Source organism: Pipistrellus kuhlii, unplaced genomic scaffold, assembly GCF_014108245.1.
Source record: "Pipistrellus kuhlii isolate mPipKuh1 unplaced genomic scaffold, mPipKuh1.p scaffold_m20_p_8, whole genome shotgun sequence".
In the NCBI taxonomy this organism is placed as follows: Eukaryota; Metazoa; Chordata; class Mammalia; order Chiroptera; family Vespertilionidae; genus Pipistrellus; species Pipistrellus kuhlii.
The window spans coordinates 23,486,180-23,499,496 of record NW_023425584.1 but is presented as its reverse complement, the minus strand read 5'-3'; the positions used below and the strand labels follow the sequence as shown (position 1 = coordinate 23,499,496).

The 13,317-nt window shown below is 40.5% G+C and overlaps 1 protein-coding gene across 4 annotated transcripts in view; it reads left to right on the top strand.

Moving 5' to 3' along the window:
• The window catches only part of ARHGAP26 (Rho GTPase activating protein 26), a 408,339-nt gene that overhangs the window by 316,082 nt on the left and 78,940 nt on the right, over nucleotides 1-13,317 (top strand). For all 4 annotated transcript variants that reach the window (XM_036423211.2, XM_036423210.2, XM_036423209.2 and 1 more), the window contains exon 19: nucleotides 1,694-1,832. In XM_036423211.2, coding sequence (XP_036279104.1) covers nucleotides 1,694-1,832 — 139 coding nt within the window. The remainder of the gene's footprint in view (nucleotides 1-1,693; nucleotides 1,833-13,317) is intronic.

Here is a 13,317-nt window from a genome sequence, read left to right as displayed (position 1 = left end):
TATAGGATACCAACTATATACAGAATATAATCATCATTATGGAAAACTATTCTTTAACATTAAGCGAGATAACCAATACAAAACATTTAACCTGGTGCCTGGCATGGCGAAGACTCAACAAATCGCAGCTACTGGATGCAAATTTTAACCACAGGGAACATACTCAAAAGATCTTTCTTGATTGCATGAATTAGTGCTGCTGTCATTATTTTATTCATTGAAAATGAATCTGAAAAATCTAAGAACATGGGTTTCTATGTTATCATCTGTAGTTAACATCTGTGATTGTGGTAGCTTAACCTCTCTGCCTCAGTTCTTCATTATAAATGGTGAGGAGAGTACTTATTGCTCAGGTCACTGAGAACTGAATGAGCCACCTGTGAAACACATGCAGTGGCCAGTCCCTAGGGAACCAACATTGAAGGTGGCTACTAACCATGGCAACTAACCGTATAAGTGGTATATACTATAACTAGAGGCCCAGTGCATGACATTTGTGCTGGGGGCGGGGGGGGACCGGGAAGGGGTGTCCCTCAGCCTGACCTGCACCCTTTCCAATCCAGGAGCCATCAGGGGATGTTCTACTGACAGCTTAGATCCACTCCCCGTGGTTCTCTGCTCTCTGTGGGGCCGCCATTGCGCAAACGAAGCCACCATGCCCCACTGTCCGCTTTCTGTCTGCCAGGCCTGGGGGCTTAACCCTTGCCGGAGGGATGAAGCCCCACATCCCTCTGTTCACTCTCAGTGGGGGCCTGAAAGGACTAGGGCACTCCAGCGGGGCGCTGAGGGGACTGGGTGCTGCCATCTTGCGGCTATGGGAACTGCCATCTTTGTGATGGCGTGAGGGTCAATTTGCATATTCCCTCTTTATTAGATAGGATAATTCTGGCCTTGTGTCTGTAGGAAAAAAAGATGAGAGTTGTCATGATTTTATCTAACATTTTCTTCTCATTTTTTACCTTGGGCTTTAAAAAATAAAAATAAACATTTACAAGAAAATAAAACTCAAAAGCTAATAGTGGTTATCCTAGAATTGGAGAGTATTTCTGTTTTCTTCTTGATGCTTTTAGTATTTATACGTTTCTTTTATTATTGCAAGGAAAAACAACAAGTCTCCCTCCCCCCCAGCTTATAAATAAGGGGGAAAAATTGCTCAGCATCAAATATAACACTATAAAGGATGCCCTCCTGAATATGACTGAGGGCGGATGAGGAAATGGCGCCCTGCACTGGAGTTCTGTTTGGAGTGTTATATAAAATGCATATTTCACACTCTGAGAAAGTTGTGAAGCAGTCATTGAGAACTGGAAAAGAGAACCAGAGAAGTAAAAAGATTTTGACTTATTGATTCTTCACAAAGGTGGTCACAAAACTTGAAGCCTTGTTAATAGCCAATGGCTTAGATTTAGCACAGATTTTTCCCATGTCCCCTGGAGAGAAATACAAAAAGAAGATCAATAGGAGAAGGGGTTAGAGATGGAAGTAAATGGTTACTAAGGTCTGGGGTACACTTCCCAACAAGAAGGTTTCACCCAGTTCCTCGAGATGATTACAATGAAGTCCTGAGCAAACACTGGTGGTCTTCTCAAGGTCTGTTGCTGATTCTTAGACATCACCACCCGCCTTTGTACTGGTTCTGCTTTCTCCCCAGTTCATGGCAGCCTGTAACCGTCCTATGCAATTTTACTTGCAGATATTTAACACAGTGCCTGAAACGCCTCTCACCAATGCCCAGCTGCACTTGTCTCGGAAGAAGAGCAGTGACTCCAAGCCCCCGTCCTGCAGTGAGAGGCCCCTGACGCTCTTCCATGCCACGCAGTCGACAGAGAAACGTGAGTTCTGCGCTCAGGGCTAGCATGATACCCCAGCGACATCTCTTGCCACCTCTGCCTCTGGCTGCTCAGGGGCCACACCTCTGTCCTCTCTGTGGGCCTCTGCCCTTTGCATCCTTGAGGACTGTGTGCCACGGCTGTGTAACCCTAACAAGAGAGAAGCCTGTATTGCTGGGAATGAAAGGCCAGAGCCATGCTGTCCAGATTCTCTTTTCAGATCTCCTGTGTGCAAACAGCTGAGCCTCTCTCCCTCCTGCTACACAATAAAAGCTCAGCTCAGGCCTTGCATCTTTGGGCCCCCTTTTGTTAGCAGCTCCCAAAGGACAGTTTTCCTCCTTTTTCTCAGTCTGTAATTAGATGCTTATTAGGGTGAGTCACATGCCCCACTGTGAGGGCAGACCTTCTTTTGCTCTTCTTTCTACTCCACCTCTCACATGGCCTAGCATGGAGTGGACACATAATAAATATGTGACATTAATTAAGGAATTCATTAGGGAATAACACCATCCTTGTTCCACAGCAAAGTGTAAGCACTACGATTGTTTCAAAACTTGTTTCCATCTCAGGATTTCTGAGTTTTTTGCAGTCACCTGGTGACTGCTCCCTAAAATGCTCCCCAGTCTTGTTTAGCATTTAGAAGGAGAGAGTTCAGTATAGACCTGTGTTCCTGTGCCGGCAGCAACACATGGACAAGCCTTTTGCCTTCTCTCAAACTCAGTTTGCTCATCCGTAAAGTAGGGATCACAGTACTAACCTCATAGGGAAGTTGTGAGGTTTAAATGAAGTTCATGCATTAAGCACCTGGCACAAGGCCTGGGCTGACAGCTGAGAGCCATGACTATTATTATTAGTTATTGTTGAATCATATGCAGATACCAAGGCTGGTTCATTCACACAGCCAACATTTACATGATTGTCTGCCAGGGAATGGAAATATAAAAGTACGGCCTGTCTTTAAAGAGCTCATAACCGAGGAAGGGAAGCAGACAAGTGAACAGATAATGGCAAGTCTGCACATACTGCTCTCGTAGAAATATGTGCCTTCAGGGAGTCAGTAGGATATCTGTTTGAAAGACATGGCATCACCCTAGTCACTGTGGTTCAGTTGGTTGAATGTTGTCCTGTGCACCAAAGGGTCTCAGGTTTGATTCCCAGTTAGAGTGTGTGTGGGAAGTAACGAATTGATGTTTCTCTCTCTCCCTCTCTGTAAAATCAGTGAAAACATAAAGATAGATAGATAGATAGATAGATAGATAGATAGATAGATAAAATAAGACACATGGCGTCAGCCAGATTGCCTCGGTGAGCTGGGTGAGAGTTCTACCTCTACTGCTCACTGATCAGACAGTTGTTCATCCTTCACAGGGTTGTTGTGAGGATTAAAGCACTTCCAACTGTGCCTGGTGCAGAATACATGCTCAGTAAATGCTGTGGATGGCTGTTATTATTATCACTACAACAAGGACAAAACACAAAGTGGAACAATGACCTGCTTTACCTTGAAGAGAAAAGGCTCCTTATCAGGATTGGCATCTTTCTCTTCCTTTGTTACAAAAATGAGTTTTAGTAGCCCCTCACATTTTAAAAGTGATGGCTTTCCTTATAATTCCTGAAAACAAATCTTCAACACCCCAAATATCATACATTTAAAGGTATCACAGTATACCACAATACAGCTGCACCTTGGTGTATTTAGTACCATTTGGATGATTCATATATTTTTGCATTTATGAATAAAGCTACTGTTACGATCTTTGTAGCTAAATCTATTCATAATCATGATCATTTCCTTAAGATAAATTCCTGGAAATATTTCTAGGTCAATGGGCTTTGACCCTATACCTGGATTGGCTTTCCTTCCAATGATAATCTGTGTTCCTCTTGACTGTCTAGCTTGGCGCATTCTCACTGTGGTGTCCACATGGCCTGGGCTCCTCCACATGTACCAGCAAACAGTTGGAAAAGGCCTAGCTACACCCACATCTGCCACGAACAAGACTGTGAGGTGATGTGCTTCTCAGGTTTCCAGGAGAGCCATGGTCACCTCATGTTTTGTACAAACGTGTACAGTGCAGTTGGGGACAGATCAGATAGTGCTGGTAAACGCTGCTAAGCTTTCCATAGTGCCGAGGTCATGATGAGACTGAAGCAGAGGCAGCTCTGGGACAGGCCTAGAAGCATAGTCTGGGAGCATGTAGGAAAGAAAATGGAGATCAGGAGAAAATCAATTAGATCCTTGCCCATGATTAATTTTATCACAAGGCAAGGGATGAAAGTTAAGGATGTGTGAAATCAGACCTGCCTAAGCTGCAAAGCCAACTGCTGGCCCTGTCTGCAGATGGTGGATGGAGGGGTGAGAGATGGGAAGAGGGTAAAGCAATACCTCTTTCCTCCAGATGTTAGTAAATGCTCTCTGAAAGCAACACCAAAATCTCCATATGCTTGAATATTTGTGGAGTGCTTAGCTTCCCCCCCATTTCTCAGAGAAGAAACATTTCAAAAGAAACATTTTCATTGAAAAGTATATAGATGTGTGTAGGTGAATATTATTTTTAATAATATGTTTAATAATCTTTTTTTCCCCCTGGGAAACTAGAATGATATTCCTGCTGGTTTAGAGAGGACAATAGGAGTTGGGTGAGTTGATGCTGAGGAAGACTGTTCTACTGGCACTCGCCTCTCCTAGGTTGTAATCTGGTCATCCATCAGGGTTAAATGAACAAGTAACAATGCACAGTAAAGTCTTCACACACCTTATGCTTCCCTTTGGTCTGTGGACAAAGACAGAAGACTGCTTTATCAAAGCTCTTTTCTGAGTTTACTCTTTGGAATTCAAATATAAAGATCTGGCAGCTGATTTGTAGGAGAAATTGCATTTCCATAACGTGTATTCCATAATAATAATTGCATATTTAGTGATCACAATGTCACAATGTTTTTCATTGTGATGCCTTTTTCTATACCTACTCCCTACTTCCCAAACCTGAATCATTTTCATAAACCTTCCTTCATTCTTTGTGCCACAACCACATAAATCATTCACTGATGTTTGTTTAATACATGTCTTTGCTTCAACTTTAAATCAACTCACTTCTTTACATGGCCTATTCCTATTCAGTTAAAGCTCCAAAAACATGAGTTTGATGGTCTCACTGTTCTGTTCTCTAATATACAGGAAAATAAATATGTAACCATTAAGATAAAGAATGTTCATTCATATCCAATCCCAGAATCGTTTTGTGTTCTGCCCATGGAGTATGTACCACAATTTGGAGTCCACAGGCTTTGCTCTAGAATTTTGACAGATTCAGATCCTTCATGTAACTTAAATATAAAAAATTTTCTTTTGTCCGCTTGACTAGAATTGGGTTCAGATATCATTAGTTGGTTGTTTATATCACTGCAGACACTCAGTGATATAGACATGCTGTGCATAGTTTCATAATGTGACACCTGTCCAGGTGTGATGTAACCTTACCTCTCTTCAGATTCTTGCCACAGAGCAAATATCTTGTTAAAGAGATCATGTTAGTGTGGACACACACATACACACACAACCTCTCCTCTACCTTCAAACTTGGCATATGATATTTTTCAGAATCTCGTTTCCCCTTATGTCTGCATATCTGTCTCTTTTGAACCCAGTAATGCCTTTTCTCCTCAGTGATGTACTTGCAGTTTATTATCTCCTTAGTCTTTCATGGGCCAACCATCTCTTCAGTCCCTGAAACTCCCAGAGTAGTTTGCTTGGTGCTTCCATTTGAGAGGCTCCAATTGTTCTCCTTCAGCACACGTTTCCCCCCACCTCTCCGCAGGGCCCCTGCTCTGTACAGAAGTTGGAGCCCATCCTTTTCTCTCAGAAGTGACTCTGTGCCAACACTTCCGGACTCAGATTGTCAGCTGCCTTCCTCTTCCTGGGGAGGAGGCTCCGGAGGGTCATCTTGCCAGGTTTTTCAACTGTGCTGACAGTCAACTGCTAGCAAAGGATATTAGTGTTTAATCTCTACGTTTCCATGCAGATACACCACACAACAGACATTGCACTGGGATATCAAAGTTAAAGGCACTGACAAGCAAACTGTACTTTTAGTTTTCTGAACAAATGTAGAAGGTAGAACCCGGGATTAGAGGAAACAAGCAACCAGCTCTTGTACCTTTTAGATTTCTTCTAAGAAGTTGCAAGGTGACATTTATCACTTATGTTGTCCCAGATTTTTAGTATATCCACCAAGGTGTGGAAATGTATTGATTGGAATACCAGATCTTATTCTTGGGTGCACATTTGAGTCATGTAAGGAGCTTGTTAAAGATACAGGTGGCTGGTTTCCTCTGGTACATTCTGAATCACGTCTTGGCTCTGCAGCTCAGGCATTTGTATTTTAAAAGCTCCCGGGCAGTGCTGAAGACAGCTAAGTAAAGAAGCACTGGCTTGGGAGAGGGGACACCATCTAGGTTTCTTGTCTTCTGTCATTACCAGAACATCTCTTTGTCTGTCAGGATTTGGGGCGGCCTGGCGTGGTGATTGAAAGTAGGAGCTCTGTGCCTCACGGCACTGTTTCTGTGCCATCTTGACTCGGAGACCTGGAGTACATTACTTTTCCTTGTCCGAACCTCCATTTTTCTCATCTGTAAAACCTATCACTAGTAATAGCTTTCTTGGAAGGAAATTACCGTGATTAAGTGAAACAGTGCATGTACAGTACTTGACATTGGGCCTAGAATATAGTAAGCACCTAATAAACATTAGCTACAATTACGATGATTATCATCAAGCTATAGCTTTCCTTTACATTTGACTAAATATCTCTCCCCACATCCGAGGCTGCACATTCCCCAGGAGAGGCCCCTGCAGAAGGGTTATGCAGTCTCCCTGGCTCAGCCAGAGCCTGTGTGATGCTTGAGTGCAAATACATCAGCAGCTTGGGATGAGTTGTACAGTGTTGATGGGGGTGGGAATGGATTCTTGGGCTTTGCTTTACAGGGATCATGTTAACCAGCTGCTGGGATTATAGTTCTGATTAATTCTTTTAGTTCAGTTAATTCTTCCTGGACCCTGTCCCAGACAGGCCCAGTGAGAGGTGGAGAACTTAGCTCATGTACTTCTCATGTGTGTCTTCCTTGTTGAAAAATCACTGGGAATTCATACTATTCAAAGTCTTACATAATGCCTTTCTCCAAGCAGGCAGGTCTGCCTCCAGTGCCTTTTCTCAGGCTGCCTCTGCAGGTGATGCTCATTCTGGACACACCTGCTTGTCTTGGCAGGTGACGACGTGCTTATCTGCATGGGTTCCTATTGTCACACGGGCTGTAAGGTGTAATGCGGCTCTTGGCTTAATTATGTGTGGTTACCATGTGTGACTGAAAACCACATAGTTGATGCATCCATTACAAAATGATGCTGTGGAAAACCCTTGGCAGGGAAGAAGTTCAAGATCACTAAATGGAAAAAAAGCACATAATAGGCTCAGATCTCTGGCATTATCACTAAGTGAACAAAGTAGATAGCACATTAGTAGATATGATTTTATCCCACTTCGTTAAAAGAAAAAAAGTATATGTGTGTGTGTGTGTGTGTGTGTGTGTGTGTGTGTTTGTGTGTATGTTTCTACATATAGAAAACCAACTGGATATTGACACACCAAAATACTGGTAGAGTATTTGTATTTCTTGACTTTGTAAATTGAAGCAGAAGCATATTTATTATGCATTGATTCATTTTACCTTATTAAAAACAAAACCTCCTAATTATACATTTTAGTTAACATCTCAAACCCATTTTGCAATGTGTCATGCTATTAAAATATGCAAATATATAATTGTCTTCTTTCTGGAGCACAATAATGTAAGTCTATATGTGGACTTCCTTAGATAGTGAGGGACCATAGATTAAAGGAATAGTGTCTTCACTCAAAAGTAAGTTCTCAGGCAGAAAAGAGGGCTAAGTTAAGAGTGGGAAAGTATCCATTTAACTCTCATTTTTCAACTCCTTGTTCAGCATTGATTAGAGGTTCATTCATACACCTTAGTTTTTAAAATGTTCTTGTTTCAGGTCCTGGTATCCCCATTGTGCCTCATTGTCCCATTGCCTGAACCATTCAGTCCTGGGTCAGCCACAATGACTTCCCTATTTTTTCTTGTGTTACTGCTATCCTTTCCCTTTGCAAAGTAAAGCGTTGTTCTGAGCGCCATGGGGAGAGAATAATTCAATCCACAGAGGACCAAAATCAGTGGTGGTTTTTGCTGAAGACAACCTGCCACAGGTTGTAGCATCATGATCTGTGTACTGTGGTCAAAACAATTGACCATGATTTTCATGCATCAATTCATTGTTTAGCCCAGTCACAGCCCACACTACATTTTAAGATTATTTTTTAAAACATTGACCAAATAGTTTACATGTGTACCAACACACTGCCCAAATTGCTTTTAAAGATTATTTTTATCATAGGGACTGAGGCTGGGTCAGCGTGAAATCAGACCACCTCAGAAGTGTGGCTTGGCATGCGACCAGTATCCAAAGCAAAGTTACAGGGAAACAAAATTGCTTCAAAAAGTGATTCCAAGCTTCCAGTGAACTTGGGTGTTTCCCAGAGGTGGTAAACTCTGAAATTGCAGTACACTCATCATTTTTTATTGCAAAATTCATTAAGCTGCCATGCTATTATCATCCTATCTTGTCAAGATGACACATTGCAGACCTCATTGCAAAACTTTAACAAGCCAGGAGAAAGTATACCTCTCTCCCCACCACACATAGGAAAGCCACTGGGTATTTTCCTTTTGCCTTAATATATTTTGCATAAACCCCTGGGTCTCTATAGAACTTCCCCCTGTCTGGCAACTCCCTTTCCTCCCTGTTTGATCATATGGAGTGTTAGCCTCTTCCGGCTCTGCGAGGCATCATGAGCTGCTGTTAAAAAAAAGAAAAGAAAAAGCTTCTCCCTCCTCTTTGCCAGTGAGGCTTGGATATCAGAAAGATGAGATGCTAGCCTGTATTCTGAAAGACCTCCATGCATGTTGGGAAATCTCCCCAAAGTGACCTCAAAGGTCTGTGTTTCATATTCTTCAGTGGGCCAGACGTGTTCAGGCCTACCGAGACGTGTGAATTTAGCTTGGCACCGCATGTGCGTTCCTGGCTTCACCTCTGGGTTCTGTGGTAAACAGAGACCCTGACTCTCGTATGTGGTGGGGTTGTCATTTAGAGCAAGCAGAAGACACTTAGTAAATATGGAAAGTGAAGTAGCTTAGCTCCCAGATTTCCATGGCAACCCACGGAACAAGTACAATATCACCAAAATTACTCTGTGGCTTTCTTTTTTTAGTTGCAGTGATTTGGTTGCATACTCATGTTTTTCCGCTCCTGATTTGTACAAAAAAAACATTGCCCCCTGTACCCAGGACTTTGTTTTTAAGGACATTAGCGGTCCCAGTGTGGACACACCTGAAAAACCCAATCATACAGAACTGCCTTTTTCTATGCTAGGAGAACACATTTTGATTGTTTATTGTGGCCTTATATTTATTATTTAGCTTACACTTATTCATGGAGCTTTAGCAGATACTATGCACAGACTAAGCAGGAATGGATGAGCAGATGCTGACCTCACAAGTCACTGACGGATGCCTGATGTTTTCTGCTTGGGCAGATGTGCCCCAGCCCTAGAGTAGTCTGTATTTTTAAGGACCAGCTCCTCATCCAGTTTGTCACTCCTCGTTGAACATATGTTCCTGAAAGCATCCAATACATTACTCATAGATGTTTACAATTGTTTGAAGATTGCGTCTATCATTTCCTTATTTCTGGGCTCTTGTTTTCAGTGATTACTATAAAGAGAGATACTTGTTGACAAACATATTTGAGGAAAGCAAGCATTTTCATTGAATTTCCCTGGTTTAGAATTACTCCTGACTTGTGAGCATTCTTTCTCTCTTGGTCATTTAAATGGTTCTCTGTAATCTTGTTGATTTGACTCATACCCGGTTGTTGTTTTTCTTTTTCAGTCCAGTAGTTTATAATTTTTTCCTTCAGTAATGTAATTGCCATCAGTCCTTTTAATACCTTCTTATGAAGATGCCGAGCTGGTGTGAATCATCAGTAGCTCCAAGTCCAGCTGTCTCTCATATTTGAATTATTTGATTTATTTTATTTTTACTTTTTAGGCTGCTTATTCTTATTATGTTTTCCTGTCAGGAGAACATAAAATCTTCCTGTTTTGAGTGACATTACTGTATCGCTTTCTCTTTATTTTTTAAATTCATTTCAAATGCCCTAGAATTGGTCTCTCTAGAGCAGTCGCCAAACTTTCAGACCTCATGGACCACTGGTTGGCAACCACTGCTCTAGAGTTTGCAACAACTACAAAAATATTTGATTTGCTGTTGATCTTTCCCACATCTCAGGAATAATCTTCAACTTCTTGCTCACCTTCAGTAAGACTTGTCAGCATTTCATTGAGAAGTAACAACTGGGAGTTCCCAGTCTTACTAGCTAAGGGCTTACATCCAATGAAACTGTAATGGCTGGGTAGTCAGAAAATGCCAGGTTCCCAGTTTCCCTTTTCACGTGGCTCACCCAGGTAGGCCAATAAAGAGGATGCCTTTTAGGGTGCATAATTGGCTGTCTTGGCTACAAAACTATGAAATCTGATTAATTATATATTTTTCCTCTTCTTGAACAATTAACTCCTTTCCTTGACCTTTTGCTTTTGTTGTTGTATTGGTTTTTTTTTTTAGGTTATGACATATATGAAATATTCTATATATTTTAATATAAGCCCAAATAAAACCTCAAAAATAATTTATCTCTTAAAAAAAGAATTCTAATGTCCTCCAGTAAATGGAATGCTAGAAATCCCCAAGTTCAGTTTGGGTGTAGCCACCTGTTTTATTCCATTGACTTTCCTAGCCCAGGGAGGGTCACATTCTTGTTTCCCACCCCATCCTCACTCCTTTTGTGAGTTTTATTCAAATACCATCTTTCAAATGCTATAGGCTCTCTCGTTAGGTCATGAAGAACCCCAGTCTATACAATGGTAATAGGAGATATGTTCTTAAAATCTTTATCTAAGTCTAGTTTTCAGAATGAAATCTTTTTATGAGCACTAGGATTCTAATAAAATATTTTATTTTATAACGCAAAGTATCTTTATGTAATTTTTTTTCAATTGTGATTTAAAAGTGTTATCTGACAGATATCCAATCTTAGGTTGCTCATAGTCTATTAAATAAGGTAAGCATATGGTTAAGTAAATATAATGCAAGTTAACAAATATACCAGTAGGCATCTGAATAAAATACCAAGGAATAAATTTAAGAATCTGCTAACTGGATGCTGTATTTGCTACTCAGTAGATACTCATTAAACATTCATTGAATAAATAAAAATTGAAGAAGGTTTCATTTCACATACTCTTTTTCTAATGTATAGTAAGGCAGAAAAAAAATCCTGATAATATTTTAGAAAAACAAATATACTTTTAGCAAGATACTGTTTTTTAATTTATAGAATTACAACATTCTCATGGGTAAGTAAATAAAATCACAAGAAAAATATGAGCTACAGCTATATTCTTCTGTTTCCTATGAATTCAAAGAATTATGTCATCCAAACTTCGCCTCAAATTAAAATTTATAAAACTATTAATCTCTCCTTCTGTATAAAGCAGAAAGTGTCTCTATTGAACTCCAAAGAGGTATAGTATTCCCCTTTTTTTATATGGTGATCTTAGGCTCCTCATAGTCTTGTAGAAATCTTGATATGAGTACTTTGTGCAAAGGAAATTTTTACTTATACTGAATCATACTGATAGTGGCATAACCATTCCTTAGATGATCCCCTAATTATGTCATTTTAGGGTTGTTTTTCTCAGTAGCGGGTTCCCATCAAAGGCCCTATTAGTCTGCCTACATCTTGGTTCAATGTAGCTCTTTTGGTTTCTCTTTCTTCATTGTTGCTTCCGTTTGGAATTTAAGCTCTTAAAATATGAACAGGTCTACATCTCTGGAAACAACTTAATAATCTACTTTTTTCAAAATCTACTTAAAAGTTACGCAGTCTCCCAATAGCCTTATGGTGTTTCAATCTCCCAATAGCCTTATGGTGTTTTTAACTCATCTGTAGGGTTTTAAATATGACATTGAAAATTTGCCAAGCTATTAGGGATCATTGTGTAGTGAGTGTGTGTGTGTGTGTGTGTGTGTGTGTGTGTGTGTAATGTGAATATTAATCTAACATCATTTAATAAGTATAATATATTTTTACTGACATGACTAGTATAAGGGAAGAAATATTTTTTACCATGACATCACCCCCTTTATTGGCTAAAGACACCATAGTTCAAATGTCCACCTCTTAACTACCATGTCAGTGAGCCTAGTCTGTCTCCTTAGGGATATGGTATACATCTGGCTCATTTCAAAACAGTCCAGTGAAGATTAACCCAGATATATTTCTTTTATATATTGATATATATATATATATTTTTTTTTTTAATTGATTTTCCACAGAGAAGAAGGGAGAGGGATAGAGAGCTAGAAACGTCAATGAGAGAGAAATACCGACCAGCTGCCACCTACACACCCCCTATCGGGGATGTGCCCGCAACCAGTGTACATGCCCTTGACCGGAATCAAACCTGGGACCTTTCAGTCTGCAGACTGACGCTCTATCCACTGAGCCAAACTGGTTTCGGCCAGATATATTTCTTGATGAGTGAATCGATTGCTCAAAATATCAGTTGATTTCAATATGGCATATCTGTTGGTAACATAGGATAAGATAGACATTCTAAATCCCCAATGTTTTGCTATAGCAGTGGTGCCTGTGTCATTTAGCTAAATCACAGCAAAAATTGTTTTCTTCAGGTAGTGGTTCCAAGTTTTTAAAGAGGGGAAGAAACAGAATGTTCTTTACTTGCTCAGTGGTGAGAGCATCGGCCTGGGGACTAAAGGGTTCTAAGTTCAATTCTGGTCAGTTGCAGACTTGATTCCAAACCCTAGTCTGGACACATGCGGGAAGCAACTAATTGTTGTTTCTCTCTCATATCAGTGTTTCTCTTTCTCTCCTCCTCTCCCTTCCACTCTCTCTAAAAATCAATGGAAACAATAGACTTGGGTGAGGATTAACAAAAAAGAAAGTTCTTTTCTTTAAGCAATGTCTGATGTTTACAAAACACATTCTTGCAAATGATCTCACTTAATCCTCTGGACAGCTCACTCTCCCCATTGTATAGATGCATTAGCCAAAAAACAGAGTGTGAGTGAAAATTGCCTGAGGCCATACTACCAGTCAAGGGTGGAATCTTGAAATCAACTCAGGTTTCTTCCTCCTGGTCTGGTAATATACTCCAAACACTAATATGACTGCTTGGACCCTGGACTCAGTTTTTTTATATGCAAACTACTTTGTAGCCCTTACACATCTTTTAATCAAAGAACTAACTTGAGCCGAAACCGGTTTGGCTCAGTGGATAGAGAGTCAGCCTGT